At 38.6% G+C, this 20,491-nt stretch overlaps 1 protein-coding gene across 1 annotated transcript in view; it reads left to right on the plus strand.

Annotated features, from left to right (window-relative positions):
• The window catches only part of SETD3 (SET domain containing 3, actin N3(tau)-histidine methyltransferase), a 66,841-nt gene that overhangs the window by 21,014 nt on the left and 25,336 nt on the right, over positions 1 to 20,491 (plus strand). The window contains exons 2-6 of the mRNA XM_084270478.1: positions 5,928 to 6,037; positions 7,629 to 7,721; positions 11,876 to 12,024; positions 13,103 to 13,175; positions 13,699 to 13,955. Of these exons, the coding sequence (XP_084126604.1) occupies positions 5,935 to 6,037; positions 7,629 to 7,721; positions 11,876 to 12,024; positions 13,103 to 13,175; positions 13,699 to 13,955 (675 nt within the window). The 5' untranslated portion in view covers positions 5,928 to 5,934. The remainder of the gene's footprint in view (positions 1 to 5,927; positions 6,038 to 7,628; positions 7,722 to 11,875; positions 12,025 to 13,102; positions 13,176 to 13,698; positions 13,956 to 20,491) is intronic.

A 20,491-nucleotide genomic window follows, 5' to 3' on the forward strand; every position in this document is an offset into this window, starting at 1 on the left:
AAATGAAAGAACCTGATGTATGAGAATTGGAAAGATTGTTAGAAACATCTTGGAGAGTGTACAGAAATAGGGAGGAAGTAGAGGGAAAAAAAAGAGAGAGGGAAACAGAGTATACCAGGAACAAGGAAGAAAAAGGTCTGGGACTGGTAAGGGAATGTCTGGAAATCAGTGTGCATACTGTAAAAAAGAAGGGCACTGGAAAAAGAACTGCCTGGAAGGTCAGAGTCTCAGATAGCAGTGGCGATGGGAAACTGACAGCACAGGTTACAGCTTTTACTAAACAATATATGTTGGATGCATTAGATTTTAAATGGCTATATCAGTTTCATGTAACTGAGCAATGAGTGGAGAGGAGTAGAAAGTGAAGACATCTTTTTCTGTTTGGGAATTAGATTTAAAAGTATAGTTTTGATTAAGATAGATGATTCTTTAAAAGGAAATACTTCCCTAACAAGATATCTCAAGATATCAGATTGCTGGTTTTGCTTTTTTTGTGTGAGATAGACTTGCTGATTTAATCATGCATGCAGAATATTTTCTGTATAGAAATTCTGATGACTAAGAAGCGCAAGAGTTTAGACAAGATACATGCATCAAAAGAGAGAGCAACGATACAGAGCTTATTTCATGTTCAAATGCTGGTAGCATCCCACTGAAAAAATGCATTTCTGATCACAGTGCCATCAATATTATGAGTTATGTTCACCGAACTTGGTTTTTCTTATGTCTTTGCTGTATGTTATCTGAACATCAGGAGCTGAGACAGATGGTGTATTACCCTTTTATTTCTTACTTGTATAGAGTAGATTTCAGCTAGAGATTATTTTTTTGCCTGTAAAACAGTGTTCACCTACAGTAGTAACACAAATGCTTAGTGTTGTTCAAATTCTCCTTTTTGTCATATTTGAGAATCTGAACTTCACATACTCTATCAGCTTTATCTTTAGACCTAAGTCTTGGCAATGTTTTCACTGCAAAAACAGATTCTCACTACTAACATTTCATACAGGAAAAAATTAAAAATACAGGGCTGATTGTGTACCATATTCATACAGCTTCATGATTTGGTTTGTCATTGTTCTGATTGCACGGTGGCACTTTTTGCATCTCCATGTATAATATGTACATGGTTATCTTTGGCTTTTTGCTTATACAATCTACTGATGGATATTTATATTCCTTCCTCTAAACAAATACAACTTAAGAAAAAAAATAGCCTGCAGTATTTTGGTAGTTGTGTATACAGAACATATCAGTCAATAAACGTACTTTGTTCTTTGAAATTAGAAACCAAAGTCCTTCAAATTATTATTTCAGTTGTTCAACTTATTTGTCTTAATATTTATGAGCATCTTGATTGATATAAAGAATATGTCAGCGTCATTTATAACTTAGATTAAAGCACTTACACAGAATACAGTGTAAGTGCTTTAATTTTCTGATGATTCTAAAGATGCAGAGGACTGTACTGCCAGTGAATGCAGGAAACCATCTGAATGAATCAGCACAGAACTGTATTGTTCTTGCCCTGAAGATTTTGGACTCTGTCCCCAAATCCACTGCTGGATACATTGCAGCCACACTTGACTTGATTTCTCTTACGACTAGAACAGTCTAAAATAAACGTAACAGGACAGCATATGGGAGAGGGGAACACTCAAGTGAATAGGTGATGTGCAAATAAAGTCATTGTAAAGGTGGCCTCCTGTAGCAAGAGCCCTATTTATCTTTTTACAGATAAGAGAACACTACTTTTGAAAAAATAATGAAGAAAAAGTGTGTGATGGGAAGACCATAAAAATAAACTTCCCTAAGTTTTTTTGTTGGTATTGTTCTTCTATGACTTTGCCTTACACTGCATTATGGCAGGTTGGCCATTTATATTGATCCTATTTCTAATTTGAACTATTTTAGATTCAGCATGGATCTCATAATGAACGTTACTCCCTGCTTCATATGAGCTGAAAAATGTTAGAAAATCTCTTATCAAATGTAATTGCTTGTGGCAGAGCAATATCTTTCAAGAGGATGTTCGGTGTTCATTTACAAGCTTTAAGAGAAGTGGCCAGCAAGTGTGGTTCTCACATTGAATCCATGGGATCTCTTCTTCCTGCCTGCACAAGTGCTTTTCATGGTAGAAACTGTATTGGGAAAGTAAGTTCTGCAAGTCAGGAGGGACTGATAAAATTAAGGACATCAGATGGTCTGGTTGAGTCTCTTGATACCTGCTGGAGAGTGGTAAAATTGAGGAGGGAGGGATTATGCCTCAGGACTTCAGTCTCTGTGTACTCAGGGTTAGTCTTGTTCCTTGCACCGTATTTAGTGTTAGAAGATGAAAGAATTTTGTTTGTGTCTTCCTTTTTTGAGACCACCTTATAGTTTTGCCTTAGATTTTTTCCCCCCCTTTTGTCACGAGGTGTTGTCTGTTCAGTTAGTTTTGAGCTACTTTAATTTTGAGTTAATAAGTTAACAATGTTAACCTGAACTTACTTCCTCATAATTCAAAGTTACTATTTAAATAAGCCTTGGACTTGGTAGTTTCTTGGTTAATCTTAATGGAAAATGAAAGCAGCCAGATAAAATCTAAAGGGAAAGGTACATTATTTTTTTTTTTTAATGTATAGCATTTGTATTTAAATGTTCTGCTCTATACAGTTACCAAATATATGGATAGCAATTGTTTCAGCCTTGGTCAGTGTGGAGAAGCAGCTTTTCAGCTGCTGCTTGATACATTCCAGTATTAATACCAGCTGCCAAAGAATAAACCTTTTTGATAGCATGAGAGAGGAAACATTTCATTTTGGGTAAGCTAGCTACACTGGCCAAGGATAAAAGGATGCCTTTTATATATACAGAGTGCTCAGAACGCCTGAAATCCAAGGTATTTCTTCTGTCCAATGATTTTTAGCATTTTCATGGATTTTACTCTGCAATGTGTGATAATTTAAAGCCACTCTGTCTGAGGTGATCTTGATGACTTGGGCAGTTAAAATCTTCCAGATGTCCAAAGTTACCTGAATGTGTCTGACTCCCCTCTCACTGTGAAGTAACTGGACATAGAATCCCCTGTACTGTACCGGAAGATGGGATATACCGTACAGATTACATAGGCTGCCCATACAGAGGTGAAGGCACCAGTTGCAGTAACGTGTGGAATCACAGAAAAATGTAGATGGGAAGGGACCTCTGGAGATTGAGCCTAAATTTTCTGCTTTAAGTCAAAGTTAAATCAGATTGTTTAGGCCTTTTTAAATTCTCCATCCTGTTTCAGTGCTCGACCACCCCCATGGTGAGGAGTTTCCTTGTCTCTATTTGGAATTTCCCTTCCAGCATCATATGGCTGTTGTCTGTTCACCTTGTACTGTGCTTGCCTGAGAAGCATCTGCCTACAGCCTTTGTATAATTCCCTGTTATGCAGGTGGAGGCAGCAGTGGGCTCCTTTTCTTCTCCAGACCGAACAAACCCAAGCCCTTCATCCTTGTCTTGTATCTGTCAGCCCTCTTTGTTATTTTAATGGCCTTCCTCTGGACATGCTCTGCTTTGCCAGTACCTCCTGTGCAGCGTGGCCCAAAACTGCAGCACTCTAAATGTGGCCTCACCAGTGCCAATAGAAGGGAATAATTACTTCCCTTGACCTGCTGTTTATGCTTTTACTTACGCAGCTCAAACTACCGTTACTTTTCATTGCTTTAAGGGGGCACTGCTGGCTTATGTTCAACTTGCTGTCTGCTGGAAGTCTTTTTCTGTAGAGTTGCTGCCTGTCCAGTCTACAGCTGTAATGCTGTATAGGGTTGGTTTTTTTCCTTCCCAAATGCAGGACAATTTACAACTGTCTTTAACTTTGTATACTTCCTCCAGCTTGTTAAGGTCCTCCTGAATGGTGGCTCTGCCCTCAAACATGTTGACACTTACCCTGTTTTGTGTCATCTGTAAAGTTGAGGATGCTTTCTGCCCTAGCATCCAAATCTGATGATGATATTTCCCAGTGTTCACCACTGAGGAATACTTTGTTCTAACCCTTTTGCAGTTAGACTTAAAATTATTGACCACAACTCTTTGAACCTCATCGTCCATGTTGTTGCCCGTACATTCAGTCTGTACCTCCTCAGTGTGAACACAAGGATGCTCTGGAAGGTTGTGTTAAAAGCCTTGCTTAAGTTGAAACAACTGGCAACCACCAATTGTCCCTGGTCTGCAGAGCCACTTCTTTCTTCAGAAGGCATTTGAGTTGGCTGCATGCAGTTTGCCTTTACAAGTCTGTGGTCTGATCCCAGTCACATTCACGTCCGTTGTGCCTGGAAATGGCTTTCCTTTAGGACATGCTCTGTGTTTTGCATGGCAAAAAAGTTGAGACTATTAGTTCCCTGGTTCTACCATCCTCTTCTGTCCCCACTTGCTTTTCTGTTAGGTTTTGTTTGTTTATTTGTAAGTTACATTCTACCTGTCACAGGCAATCACCATGACTTTTCAAAGATGATAGCCAGCAGCCTTCCAATGACAGCAACTAGCTTTCTCAGTACCTTGATATTTCCCATCTGGTCCTGTGTACTTGTGAAGATCCAGGTTACCTAAAGAGTGTTTTATCGAGATAGCTTCCCTCCCTCAGGCTTTGCTACTAGATGCAGAAACCTGGGAAGCCAGATAGCAGACCTTGCTGTTAAAGACTAAACTCAAGTTGAGGTACCCAACAACTTTTTCTGTAGCTTTCACTAGGTTGCTTCCTGATTTAGCAGCTGAATTACACGTTCCCCAATCTGTCTTCTGCTATAGGAGCAATTCTCCTTGACTTTCATTTCTCTCTTCAGTATCAACTGCAGACAAGCTTTGGCCTCCCTCATTCAGTCTCTACACTTCAGACAGTGCATCTATATTCTCTTCTGGTTGTTTGTATCCTCTTCTACTTTACACATGTTTCTGTTTTGCTTGAGCTCAGTCAGAAGTCTCACACACAGGCTGACCCCCTGCTGATGTTTTTATACGTTGGGAAGGCTGGGGTTTGTGCACAGAGAAGAGAATTCAGGAAGGTGACCAGTTGTCATGAGCTCCTTTGTAGCTTCCTAGGGCATTCTGCTTACTTTTTTTTGAGTGAGCCTCAGCTCTACTGTTGTGAGTCGAGAGGCTTTGGCCTCCTTTTTTTCCTTTCCTTACTGCATCCAAGGCTGCTGTTGGCCATCATATCCATGAGCAGTTCTTATCCATGAGTGCCCGATCCTGTGTAATCCCTCCCCCAGAAGCCTGTTCAGTGCCAGCATTGAAAATTGCTCCCTGTGCATGTGAGAGATCCCCTGGATATTTCACACCCTGCTGTGCTGCCCTTCCAGTGATTTGAATCCTCCATGAGAACAAGGGACTCTGAATATTGGAACTTAGGATGTTGTTCCATTCATTGTGGTAATTGAAAGTAAGTTTTCCTCAACTAGTTGCCTTGAACCACAGGAAACCACTGCAAAGATGCACATATGATATTTTGTTTTAATTTTGAAATGGAATACTTAATTTTCTGTTCATTTTGAAATGCAACTTTAGTGCAGTCACAAACACTAATTCCGCTGATGTTTGCAGTGCACCTGATGAGGTAAAATAAAGAGGTTTTATATAGCATGGGTACTTTAGTATCTGTAATATTTGTTTGCAAGCAATGAATTTGCAAGCAATCCGAATGATTTATATTTTTTTCTCTTAAAGTCCTCTAGTTTCTAATTGCCCTCAGGTAATGTTGCAACTACATGAAATACTGCTTCAGGTTGTGCTGTATAGTTGGTTCTCTTACGTTCAGGTAATGCAAATAATACTTGCCTGCATATAGGTGCCAGAAACAACATCTCATTCTCTTTTTTATTTTTCAGTGACTAAAAGGAGAAGATCTTGTCTATTTATCATTGTGTTTTGTTTGTTAGTGTGACAGTGTGCTTCTTAATCTGTTTTAGTTGGAAGATGGGGAAGAAGAGCCGAGTAAAAACTCAGAAGTCAGGTACAGGAGCCACAGCAACAATATCTCCAAAGGAAATGCTGAATCTAATTAGTGAGTTACTGCAAAGTAAGTTTCGGTTTTATGCCTCTCTGGGAAAAGGCATGGTATATAGACCACTCAGAAATAGTCTTTTTTTTAAAGCCAGTGTATTCTGTTCATTTCTGTATGTGGTCAAACTTGCTATTTCAGTCTGCTTAAGATTGTATAGTATGTATCTTAGACCGTCTGTCTCTGTCAGTATGTACAATTGCTGGCTTATTTATATGAGTATGTATTGGACATACCACATTCCTGGCAGCCTTTGCTTTTTCTCTCAACACAAGTGTAAATACTGGGTAAGAGTAGATTTAAAAAACCCAGCTCTAGATAACAACTCTGAAACTTTGTCAAAAATGCTGTTCTTCTAAACCTCGAGAATTGCACTAGTTTTGTTTATCATTTGAACAGTACATTGAGCTGATGTCAGAATAGAGAAATTAACTGTGGAAAACAGAAGTACACGTCAGCTCAACTGCACTGATATTTTTGTTGGTTATTTTTTTGTTGATATTGCTGTTTGGAAACTTTTTGTAGTGCTTAGTTCTTGTTTGTAGACCAAAGATTTCACTTGTTGAAGAACTTGGAACTCATCCATTAATTCTAGTAAATACGAAAAGCAGAGCATAATTACAAATGATGGTGCTAAAATACTGTTCACTCTTTTTGCTGTTATTAGTAACTGTGCTGAGCTACACTTCTTGTTAAAGCACAAGTCCAGATTTTCATATCATGGACACAGCTAAGTGTTGCCTTAGAAAAATTAGAATTTTTCTTCAGCATTGCTCAACAAGAGGAGACAAGGAGTTGGCAGAGCAGTTTGATGCTTATGCTGCAATTGGCCTCTGCTATGAAACATAGATCTGATTTTCTAAGCAAAGACAAGTATCAGCTGTTCTTTTTGACAAGCTTCCATATTTTATTCAACACAAAGATTTTTCAAATCAGTTGAGCAAGGTAATCTTCAGCTGTCCACTTGGATTTTTGCAGCTTAGATCAAGAAACACACACTGGAATTTAGAATGATGACAGAGACACTGTGAATATAATCTAAAACTAACACCTGGATAAGTGTTCCTTTGCTTCTCTGTACACATGAATCAATGAAAAGAGTATTGACTGGGTAGGTCAAATGTATGTACCAGCAAATTTCTGAATTACTTAAGGTGAGCTCTCTGCTATTATCATCTGCTTTCATTACAGCAGGAATGATGGCAAGCAGGCAAATGTAAATAGTGTTTTGCTTGGGTTATTGAAAACAGATACTACTGTTTTGTTTTGTTTTATCTGAGAGACTATTTACATAAAGGTCTAGTTGTTTCCCTTTTTTCATCCTAGCTTTTTAAACATTTGATATTTCATATATCTGAAAGAATATTAACAAGCAATAGCGTGAGTTAGGTTATACTGTGATAATTTCAAAAGTCTCTAATAATTACATGTCAAAGAATGGGATGTTTGCAGCAATGGAGATTGTCATGTTTACCATGTAAGCATATTTGAAGTACAAAAGGTACAGTTAAAATTGCTATGAAACCATGACCTTTTCTCTGATGTTACAATATATATACATACATATTTCATTAAAGAAAACATTTTTATTTGCCATTTTTATTTCCAGAATGCAGTAGCCCTACCCCAGGCCCTGGTAAAGAATGGGAAGAATATGTACAGATTCGTTCCCTTGTTGAGAAAATTCGCAAAAAGCAAAAAGGTAAACGTGAAAGACTGTAACATGAGGGTGGCTCAGAGTATTGATTTGCCTAAAGAACTGTCTGTTGTTAGCTAAAAGGAATTTTTGTTGTTGTTGTTATTATATAAACATTATACAATCCTAATGTTTTGTGATGAAGAAGTCTTAATTCTCTAACATGTAGTTGCTTCTTACACTTGCAAGTGTTTTTGAAATGGTCTGGTGGGGATGACCACTGACATTAACCACTTAGAATCACAGACTGATTTGGGTTGGAAGGGACCTCAAAGCCCATCTAGCTCCAAGCCCCTGCCATGGGCAGGGACACCCTCCACTAGCCCAGGTTGCCTAAAGCCCCATCCAGACTGGCCTTGAACACTGCCAGGAAGGGGGAAGCCACAGCTTCCCTGGGCAGCCTGTGCCAGGGCCTCACCACCCTCACAGGGAAGAATTTCTTCCTAATATCTAACCTAAATCTAATCTTTAGTTTAAAATCATTATTCCTCTTCCAATCACTATGTGTCCTTGTAAACACAGTCCCTCTGCAGCTTTAAATTTGAGTGAATATTACAGACAGGTGATCCGGTGATAATTTTGTCCAGTAAGTAGAAAAAGGAGCTTGGGATTGTGATGACAGTCTAAAGGACTAGAAGTAAAAGTGCTTTGAGATTAATAGCCCTTTTTGATTCCTGATTGCACAGCCCACCCCTCTGCCTCTATAAATCTGATCATCTCGAACTTAATTTTTTAAAAATTTATTTTAACATGAACACTTCACTGGACATGGAAACAGTCTCAGCAATTCAACAGCATGACACTAAATGATAACAAAATAAAAATATGTAAATGCACAAAATAAACAACATCAGCTAAGAAGTCTATCTGCTATAAATTCAGCACATAACTAAAATAAAGAAATGTTTCTGGTACCACAGTTAATACGCATTTTTATTGCCAATTTTCTGAAGTTTAAAGTATCTTATCTCAGACTAGAATAGTTTTCTCCCAGTGTGTTCTGCAACAATTCGCTAAGGATGATACTTTATTTTCATATTTTGTTTTTATCTGGAGGCATGCTCTAAAAATGCTTTGCATGTAATTTTACTTAAATTACACCTCTCTTATGACTGATGTATGTTAATGGCTGAGAAATAACTTTTTAACCTTGGAATTAATAGGTTTGGGCTGGACTTACCTGAAAATGTCCTGAAACAATTCTTTCTTCTCTGGCATTTATACAGTGACGACAGAAAAAGCCAGACTGACATTAAAATGGAGCTTGAGTGGTTCATGTACTTGCTTGATAAAGCAACTAGTTAAGGGGCTTGGAATGGCCTTTTCACACCTGTTTTTAATGTATTTTGACTAATGCATAAGACCCTTACTTCATGAAAGAACTTTTAAACCTCAGAACTTCAGTTACTGGCAGAGGGCATACAGAAGAAGAAGTGATACTGTTTGAGTGACTGTATCCTGTAGCTGTGTAGACACGAACTTGATTCTTGATTTGCTGTCCTATGACTTCTGTAAACTTATGGTACATGTCCAGGTTTTTATGATGCAAGACGTGTTATGCCAAAATATAGTTCAGGTAAGCAAGTTAGCTCTGTGTTTGACCAACTGAACCGTCCATGGGGAAAACAGCTGCTGGCAGAGGTGGTAGAATTAGTTTAACAGGAGTATGTTAATAAAGCATATTTCTTTTTTCCTTGAAAGATGCAAAACCTACTAACCACAGCACTGTTGACTTACAGATTATTTTTTTATGTAACATTTTTACATATGTACTGAATATGAATAGTATGGTTTCTTTCTTTTTAATAGAACATAGTAATTTACCATACACAGTTTTCTAGCTTAATAAAGACAGTTAGCAAAGGAAGTTGCCGTGGTTTAACCCTGGCTGGCAGCTAAGAATCACTCAACCACTTGCTCACACCCCCATGGAGGTATGGGAAAGAAAATAAGAAGAGTAAAAGTGAGGAAACTAATAAGTTGAGTTAAAAACAGTTTAACAAGTAAAGCAAAAGCAAACCCACTTCATTCCCCACTTATACCCGTGGGCAGGCAGGTATTCAGCTATCCCCAGGAAAGCAGGGCTCCATCACATGTAACCATGACTTGGAAAGACTAATGCCATCGCTCCAAGTATCGCCCCCTTCCTCCTCCTCCCCCAGGTCTACATGCTGAGCATGATGCCATATGGTATGGGATATCCCTTTGGGCAGCTGGGGTCAGCTGTCCCAGCTGTGTCCCCTCGCAATTGTTTGGGCACCTCCAGCCTACTCGCTGGTGGGGTGGGGTGAGGAGCAGCAAAGGCCTTGGCTCTGTGTAAGCCCTGCTCAGCAGTGACTGGAACCAACACCTGTGTCATCAACACTGTTTGCAGCACAAATCCCAACCACAGCCCCGTACCAGCCACTGTGAAGGAAATTAACCCTACCCCACAGGGCAATAAATTATTATTGGGAACTCTGACATGTACAGAATATATATTTCCTGTTAGTGCTTTTCTTGAATAGAACATTGGGTTGCAGAATGTGAACTAAAATTATCTTGGTTATAGAAAATTCTTAATTTTAAACCAGAATGTTTTTACTTTCTAAAATTTTTCCTTGACTCATTAGCAAAATCTTAAATAAAGCTAATTTTTCACTCAATTTTCATCAGTATAGCCATATGTTTGTTCAGTACAGAAATAAATTGTTCCCTAGTAGTGCTTGTAATGTAAAAGAGCCACTCTTTAATTTGGAAAATGTGGGAAGTATTGGGTCACATCATCTATGAGGAACAGTGGTAGAATTTCAGAGATGCTTACAGAATGGTTCCAAATACAAACTGGATGTTAAAAGTTTCTAGTAGCCTTACAGAGTTGTAAATGTTAAAAATTAAAAGGGGAAAATCCTGAGCAGTTTATACACTTACCAAGCTCTCTAGGTGCTATGCAGCTGTTTTTCCTGGTTGTGAGGCCTTAGCTCTGAAGGTACTCCACAAAATAGCATACTGAAGGGAGGATGAAATAAAGGAGAAATGCCAGCTAAAAAAACCCCAACCAACTAACCCACTACAAAAACTCAAAAAAAAAAGCCAAACCCCCCCTACACCAAAGCCACCATACACCACACTCTCATTGCATTCAAAAAAATACTTTAATCAATATTGACTTTGTCTATTGCATCATCAGAATTTTAGGTGATACTTGCACACTCATGATAACTGCAGATTTGACTGGGTTCAGGGCTTGGAATGCATGATTTAGAGGGTGAGGAGTTTTTCAAATACACTAATGCTAGTTCCCTAAAATCCTTTTAATCTGAAGAGGTATTTATCACCTGTGCTTAACCAAAATATCTTCCCATGCAAGCAACTTGTTGATGATGTTTTGTCACCCATAAAACAGCCTGAGTATTTCAAAGGGATTTAGACACAATGTGATCTGACACTAGAGTTTGGGTAGAAGAGAACTCAGAGGCAAAGAGGTACAAAAGGAGCTTGCTCAGTACAGCCAAGAACTGTAATACATGGGTTCAAATCAGATGACAGTAAAGGGGAAAGCTGAGGAAATGAATGAGGCTTGTGATTTCATCAGTGGACTACAGAGAAGATTCTCTGTTGGAGAAGCAATGTGTTAAAATTTGGACAAGCCCTCAGGAGGATGAACAGTCCTTAGTTATTTTAGTAGATCTGTATGCTACAGGAAAAAGCTAACTGCCTTGTATGTGAGAGAAGAAGCTTGAGATCTGTTTATCATCATTTCCAGTGCTGAATTAATGAAATTGCAGCTTGTGTCTCAAATTCCTACTTGTGTCTATATTAACATGCTCTGGTGTCTGCATTTATCATCAATATTAAACTGGGAAATGTTTTTGCTCATGTTATGTAAAAGGGAAAGAGGAGGACAGCTTCATATTTCATCACAGCTCAGTTTAGGTGGTTGTGTTTTTAAGATGACTGGTAAGCCAACTTGGCAGAATATTTAAGTTGATGAAAATTTGGTCTGACATTTGTATACTGTTGAGTAACACTTAACAAAGACCAGTTCTGACTCAGCTACTTCAAAGTAGAACTGCTGTGGGATAGCAGATACCTTTTTATGTGTGCTTTTATATTGAACTTCTTTATCTTTCTAGACCTTCTTATGCCTGCATTTGTGTTTTAATAAATTGTGTATATAGGTTTGTCTGTTGTCTTTGATGGAAAAAGAGATGACTATTTCCCTGAATTGATAAAGTGGGCTACTGAAAATGGAGCATCCACAGAGGGGTTTGAAATAGCTAACTTTGAAGAGGAGGGGTTTGGTTTGAAGGCAACAAGAGAGATAAAGGTGAGCATGGGAACATTTGACTTACATTCCAAACATGATTTTCTAATCTATCTGCAGAGCTGTGAAATGCTCATCACCTTCCCTTCCCCCTTTTGAATGTGTAGGAAGCTGCTGTTCTGAAATGCTCTCAACTCTGCATACTTGAGAAACAAAATTGTTGATAAAATTTAGTATTATTTTGGATGAATATTAGGTAGCACTGTGAACTTTTAATCAGGTTTCCCACCACCACCACCCCCACCCCGTGTTGCCTGTACTCTTTACCTGGTCACAAGAGTACTCTACTCCATTAATGTACCTGTCTCTCCCATGTTTTCTAACTGCTTAGTCTCTTCTCCTCTTCTTTCATGTCCCTTCTTTAAAAGCACTGGTCCTTTGCCTCAGAAAAAGAGTATTTTCAATAATTTTCCAGTGAAAATGGGAAAAAAAAGCCTGATAATTGTGAAGAGTATCTTTTGATCATCAGATAAGGAATACAGACACACCAGTTAGCTGTTAAAAAGGCAAGCATTTAAGATTTCCTCTTTCCATTCCCATTTTATAGGTAGGAAACAGCTTTCAGGAACAATCAGCTGTTACAGAAAGCATATGAGAAAGTGAGCACATTGTATTTATTTTAGGGCTTTAGTAGCACGTAGTTAATATGGCTAGCACTACTAGTTGATAAAAATCCTGAACAGTTCTTCTAAAATAAGAACAGGCAACATGAGAAACCTCTATTGGGAGAAAACATTTGATCACATAATTAATAGCAATATCGTGTATCTGGTGGCTTGGAGGTTGTGTGGGCAATCTACATGTTAGCAGTTCCAAACTGAAGCATTTTATTTTGGAAACTAAGTGTCTTGCTTTTAAGGTTTGTGTGATTCAGATTGGAACATTTGGTTACCACAATCTGAAACATAACATGTTTGTTTATTTGCAGTGAAAGAGAAGGAAGAATTTTGATTCAGAATAATCTTGATTTTTAAAAAGAAAAATGAAAATAACCGGTAATTTAAAGATGATGTATATTTGAGACACTTGGCATATCATATAAGTACTAACTGATCCACTGTGCATTTTTTCCATTCTGTAGGCTGAAGAGTTGTTTCTCTGGGTTCCTAGAAAACTGTTGATGACAGTTGAGTCAGCTAAAAATTCGGTATTAGGTAAGAGCTTAAGGAAGTCCTTAAGCAAGAGGCTGATATGAATGGAATAATTGACTAGATTTTCTTTTTTTAGATTATCTTCTTCATTACAGAGCTTGCTTATTGTGCTGGCCATCAGGTTTAGAATACTTAGAAGCCTGAAGTGTCAGCTGAAAGAATTTAATTTTCCTATTTGTTTCTGGCTGAGCATGCTAGATATCTTCCAGAAGTGTGTGTGTTATTTTGAACACTTATCATTTAGCTTGTGTAACATTTGGAGATAATATGTTTGAGGTACTGAGTAGTATTGTTCTAGTTTCTTCATGTCTTCCGTCATGCAATTGTATATGAGGCATTTACTCTGTCCAGTAACTTGCAGGATAATACAATGTGAGCAGCTAAATGTTTTAGAAACCTGAAAAGCTTGTGGTTTTTGGGTTGAAAATTCTAACATGTTATCTCATTATGTTAATTTAAAGTAAATCTAGAATGACATTTTCCATAGACAATTAATTTAGCACCTTACCTTTCTGGGTTAATTCAGGATCCCTGTATTCTCAAGATCGAATTCTTCAAGCCATGGGCAATATTACATTGGCATTCCATCTTCTTTGTGAGCGAGCCAACCCCAACTCTTTCTGGCTGCCCTACATCCAGACACTCCCAAGTGAATATGACACTCCTCTCTATTTTGAAGAAGATGAAGTACAGTATCTTCAGTCAACTCAGGCCATACACGATGTTTTTAGCCAATACAAAAATACAGCTCGACAGTATGCGTATTTCTACAAAGTTATTCAGGTAAGCATCTTAAATGTGGTATATAATATGTGTTGCTCTCATTTTGATTATTGAGCAGGGTGTGAAAACAGTGATGCTAAATAAAAGCGCAACTGTAGTACATTACTCTTAAAGGTTTGAATCATTAAAGCAATTTCCTGCTGTTTTTTTTTAACTGCTGTTAAAATTTCAGAGTTCAATAGGCTTATAAATATATGAGAATGTATTTAGTTGGTTGAGAGGAGTGATTACTGCCCTTTGTTTGGCATTGGGTGAGGCTTCATCTGGGATACTGTACAATTTTGGGCCCACCAGTACAATAGACATGTTGACAAACTTGAATGAGATTAGAAGAGGGCTAATAAGATGTCATTTCAGGCCTTTATCCATACAAGGAGAGACTGAGGGAGCTGGATTTGTTTATTCTGGGGAAAAGGAGATAAACGTTGATCCAGTTATTGCTTCCAACTTGCTAGTGGTAGCCCGACTCCAGAAGTTTGCCTGTAGGAACTTCGGCTAGGTGATATGCAGAGATCTACAACCTGTGCTTCTCTGAGTCTTTGAAAAATGTAGTTTGCAGTAAACAGAGTAAAATCCTAATTGTTAATTGACATAGAATAAAACCATTGCATATGTTGTATTTCCAATGACCATGGATTAACTGTTGTTTTGTATTCTATTTAACATAATTATTTTGATTGCTTTCAAATCCAAAGATAAACCCATCTGGCAACAATTGTGAATATGGGGAGGCTTGAGATGGGTGAACTTTTCATCATGTTCTGAAATAATCATTTAAATTGAGTTTCTAAGATAGAACTGTTACTCTGACTGATGTCTAGATGTAATTGATGTTGTTAGTGAGTGGTGATGTGTTGTTGTCAAGGCAGTGCTCAGTGTCCAAACATCCAGAGCTTTTTGTGGCACAATCTGTGTAAAAAGCATATGACTCTATGTACTGAATTTCCACGACTGTGTGATCTAGACACATCTCCTAGACCATAGCATAGGTCAGAAGACTAAAGCAATTGCGTTTCTCCTTTAAGGTTGTCAGATTTCCAAAGCTTTTCTATTAACTGTTTTAAGTCAAGAAATGTTATATTATTCTGCATAGCTGTTTGGTGTCTGAGGAACTTTGTATGTTTCAAATACAGTGTCAATTTACCAAATAAAAGGAGTGAAGGGATATGTTTTGAAAACATATAGAAATGTATATAAAATACAGTGGTATAACGTCAGTTGATGTATGAGATATCTATTATGTGAAAAGCAGCTTAAGTGTTTGACAAAACACTTTTTGTTTATGAGCATTTTATGTGGCACAGAATCTGCTTAAGGGTGGCAAACACACACTATTTCTCTTATTGTCTCTTCAAGCTAACCAAAGATCATCTGTATAGCATTTAAACTAATGAGGTCAAAGTAATGTCTCAGTAAAAATAATCTTTAAAGTCTGTGCTGCTGACTGTTAAGAGTAAGAAAAGCTGCAGTTTGAGCAAAGAAAATAATGTATGTGAGATGACTTTAGGGGCAGCCTGTCTTTAGAAACCCAGTGATGGTGATGTGCTGTACATGGTAACAAGCCTTTACTACTCTGCGCTGCTGTATTTTCTGTTTTACATTTGCAATTCTGTGGGAGCTCAAAGGGCAGCTCATGGAGGAAGGAAGGCTTCTCAGTCTGATATTGCTGAGACTGGTTCAGTTTGGGTTCATCTGCAGCAATGGGAAACCTTTGTGGCAAGAGTACTTAAATGGGTAACTTCTCTTTAAGCTTTATGTAGTACTCAAGAAAGTGCTTAGTATTGTACTGGTGCCTGTTGCATGACCTGCTAGAATGCAGGTTCTGGATACTGGCAGTAAGAAATCTAGACCAGATATTTTTAAAAAATTCTTGTTACAAATGTATTGTGTTGCTTGTTTCATGTTGAACATAGGCATGAAGTTAGATCAGATAAAAACAATTTGCTTTAGTTACTTTTTTGGAGAATGCGTGGCAATAAATATTAGGTAAATTTTAGGTGAGTTCTGGTTGTTTGGTGCCATGCTTCAGCACTGCCCTATAACCTCAATTTCGGCTATCTGCTTCTTCTCTAGTATTCAGTAAATGTCACATAATTTCAGATGGCTCCAGAAGTGAAGTGAATGTGCTGTGTACCTGTTATTTATGTTAGAAGGAAACTCATAGAAAAGTTTTAAAACTTTTTTATTTCTGTTTCTGCTCTCAAAAGTAAGACCTTCTAATTTATGAAATCACAGAGAAAAAAAAAGTTTATAGGAAAAAAAAAAGCCTCTTTCTTCCCTAAAAGAAAATACCATTTTTCATTATTCAGTAAAGCTGAAATGAAATGATCATCTTGCATGCACTCTAACCATTTTATAAACGAAATTGGCCCATAAAATACTAGTGCTAAGGGTAATTCATGAGCCTATGGAAAAGGGAAGAAGAGGTGGGGAGAGAAAAATTTGTCATATAAATGAAAAAAGCAAAGCAAAACCACTTTCCTATTAAAGGCAGCATACTCTGCAAGCTTTATAAAAGAGAATGTTAGATTTTTGTATACCATCATTTCATTCAGTACTACCACTGTTTTAATGAAAGCTGTCCTGTGTGTGAGAGAGGTTGATGTTGCTTTAGGTATTTAGATAAATATTTTTTTTAATTTACAAATACACTTTTTGTCATATAGAAATCTTATAACTATATTTAATTTCTTGATAACAGTTATACTGCAGAAAGTAAAACTAGTAGCATCTTGAAATAAAAGGTGTTCATTGGTATTTGAAGACACTGAGAAAGGGAATATTTTCTGCAGACGAAATATTTTCATTCCCTTGCAGTATTTTTAGGCTGCAAAATGTATCTACTGGACGGGGCAATAAAAGGCTTAAGAAATTAGTAGTTTCTTGAACTGACTCATTTTCTTACCAAATAGGATTGCTAGAGTTTTATTAAAATAATTTGGCTTCTGATAAGTGTGCAGTCTTACACGGCTTGACGAGAGCTGGTCTATTTTATTTCCCTAGCTTCTCCAAAAGGGTGGCTTTCTCACAGCACTGCACTTCTAACTCTCTCCAAGTGCTTAGTCTGGATACACATGAAGAATGGGCAGATTTATGAATTTCACAGCTGTTGTAAGCTAAACCGTAGTCTGGTTTGATAAGCAGAAACAGGTGGGATGTTGAGTAGACAAAAATAAACCCTTGAGCATGTTAGCCAGGCTCTATAAACCACACTGACACCTTTCTAAACATATGTAATTTGATAACTAAAAAAATAGTTAAAAGTTCTTACAGATGTACTGTAAAGGCGTATTTGGCCTCTGCATTGCTGTCAAAATACAAGGAATGGTCAAAAGAGTACTTTCATCACAGTGGACTTGTAGTTTACAAGATGTTTTTGTACTTTGTTCCAAAGAGAGACTTTGTAAACTTCAGGGTCTTCTCTTGCCCTGGAAGGTATGTGTGTGACTGCCATTAACATTTACGGGCATTGCGTGCCTGCTGAGGGTGAACAGAGACGAAATATTTATGGCTTAATGTTATATTTTTTGTGTGTGCACTGAAATGTTGTGTAATAGGCACAAGAGGGAGCTATATAGTTTACAGACACTCAGTGAGATTATATTCCTAAAGAAAACATAACCAAGTTTGAACCTTTTTAAAAAGAATATGCACTGGTTTTCATTTTTGATTTCCAGTTCCATCTGCTGCCTGTTTGTAGTTGTCATGGTTTAACCCCAGCCAGCAACTAAGTACCACAGAGCTGCTCAGTCACTCTCCCCATGGTGAGATGTTGGAAAAATGAGGAAAACTCATGGGTTGAGATAAAGACAATTAAATAGGTAAAGCAAAAGCCACACAAGCATGTATGGGCAGGCAGGTATTCAGCCCTGTCCAGGAATACAGGGCTTTGTCACCCATAGTGATTACTTAGGAAGACAAACACCGTCACTCTCAATGTCTTTTTCCTTCTTCTCTTCCAGCTCTATATGCTGAGCATGATGCCATATGGTATGGGATATCCCTTTGGGCAGTTGGGATCAGCTGTCCCGGCTGTTTCCCAATGCCTTTTGCACCCCCAGCCTACTCACTGGGAGCAGCAAAGGCCTTAGCTCTGTAAGCCCTTCTCAGCAATGACTGGAACAACCCTATGTCACTCAACACTGTTTGCAGCACAAATCCAAACCAGAGCCCTGTGCCAGGTACTGTGAAGGAAATTAACTCTGTCCCAGCCAAACCCAGCACATTCTCTACCCCTTAGTCTATGCTGTTTCCAGGTTATGCTCAGGTACCACAGTATACAATACATCCTCATTAACTGCTACTCCCCCTCCCATGTTTTAACACAATACACAGACTGGTGCTCCCTTCATCTGTGGACCATCAGGGCCAAAGCTCTGTAAATGTCCACAGGTGTCCACTGATTTCATTCAGTCCCTGACTTTGGCTCCATCTGTTATGGTGTTCTCGATACAGGAGGGGTGATGTGTTGTGTAGAGTGACTGGGCACCAAAACCATGGCAAGTTGGGTCACTGCTGCACTTGAACTACTTCAAGTAGGCCTGGCTTCTCCATTGGTTCAGGTGGTTGCTGCTACAGTAACATGCAACTTAAATAATGGGTTACAACAATGTAAAGGTATTCCCATTAGAGTCACCACCACTGGTCCCTTTGGGCCAGGTTATAGGGTTCAATGTTGCAATGAACTCCTCCCTTGCTCCTCAGCTGACTAACAACGAGAGGTTCTTGCTATAGTAATTCGCATAATGTGCAACTCAAATCCTGGTTACAACAGTTTAAAGGTATTTCCATTAGATGGCTCCCTAAGTACGGAGATGACAGCAATGCTGACGTTAGTACATTAGTCTTGGCACCAACAAGTTTATCGTATCTTAAGTCAGTGTTACAAAGTAGACCACAATGATAACCTTGACCCAGTTCACAGAGAAGATAAAGAGCACAGAAGGGGACGTAAATTGCAAGTGTGGTGTTACATATCACAACTCCAAGAACAAGTGCAACAAGTTTGAGAGTGAATGAATCAACATTGTAACCAGTGACTATTTACCTTATACAATGAACACTTGTAACAAATTTGTTCTAATGTGCTCTGGTGGGATCTGTTGCTTTGTGCCCCACATCGAGTACTAAAAAGGACAGTTGTAGTTTAACCCTAGCTGGGAGCTAAGCCCCACACAGCACTGGCTTACTCAGTGGGATGGGCAGAGACGTGGAAAAGTGAAGAAACTCATGGGTTTAGATAAAAGCAGTTATATAGGTAGAGCAAATGCCATGCCTGCAAGCAAAGCAAACCTACAAATTCCTTCACAACTTTCAGTGGGCAGGCAGGTATTCAGCTATCTCCAGGAAAAGAGGGCTCTATCACTCATAATGATTACTTAGGAAGACAAACACCATCACTCTCAGTGTCCTCCTCTTCCTTCTTCCCAGCCAAAACCAGCACAATGGTCTACTACAGAGAAGTTTTTTGTAAATCAAAACAAGACATCAAGGGAAGGAGTACTCTTAATGAAGGTGGACATGCCCAGAGTATTTATGTTTTGGACACTGTGGGTCTGAAGCAGTGCTGTATCTTTTCTCTAGATGTAGTAAAGGCTGTTATTACCTACCTTACTCAAAGATAAGCTTATGACAATTTTAGTTTGACTTACCACTTCAACCATTTTAGAAAACCAGCATAGCTAGCCATGGTAGCTGGCTGTATGCATTCAGTGGCACTATCTGTACAAGTCATATCAGTATGCCGCTGCTTCTCTTGTGCTAGAAAAAGATCAGTTGTGCAGGACTGTCCAGGATGGCAGTTTGGCATTGATTTTGACTATCTTTCCAACCTGTAGTCTCTGAACCACAGGGAGGTTTCAGATTTTTCTGAAGGGCACCAGCAAGCTAGCTGTCTGTTAAAAAACCCATGTGAGTGACACTGTAGGGGGATCTGCTATAGGCTGCTTGATCAAGAGGAAAGAAGTGGGTGAGGCCTTCTACAGTCAGTTAGAAATAGGCTCATGTTTGCAGGTCCTGGTCCTTGTGGGATATTTCAACCAGCCTGATCTCTCTTAAATGGACAACACAGCAAGGTATAAGCAATAAGGAGGTTCATGGAGACCATCAATGGCAACTTTCTGACCCAAGCAGTAAAGGAGCCAGTGAGGAAAAGTACTACTCACATTCATGGGCCCCATATTTACAGACAAGGAAGGATTTGTCAGGGATGTGAAGGTCGAAGACAGCCTTGGCTACAGTGATCATGAAATGATGGAGTTCAGGAAAGAAGTGTGGGCCTCTTTATGGATCTGCCTGGAAGAGTCTCGTGGGATAAGGTTCTGGAGGGAAGAAGATTCTAAGGTATAAAACATAGTTAATATTGAAGGATCACCTTCTCCAAGTTCAAGAGCAGTCCATCCCAATGAGCAGGGAGTCAGGCAAAAATACCAGGAGGCCTGTATGGATGGACAAGGTGCTACTGGCCAAACTCAAACACTAAAAGGAAGTAGACAGATGGTGAAAACAGGGACAGGTAACCAGAGAAGAATACAGAG

This window comes from Gallinula chloropus (assembly GCF_964237585.1).
Source record: "Gallinula chloropus genome assembly, chromosome: 14".
NCBI lineage: Eukaryota > Metazoa > Chordata > Aves > Gruiformes > Rallidae > Gallinula > Gallinula chloropus.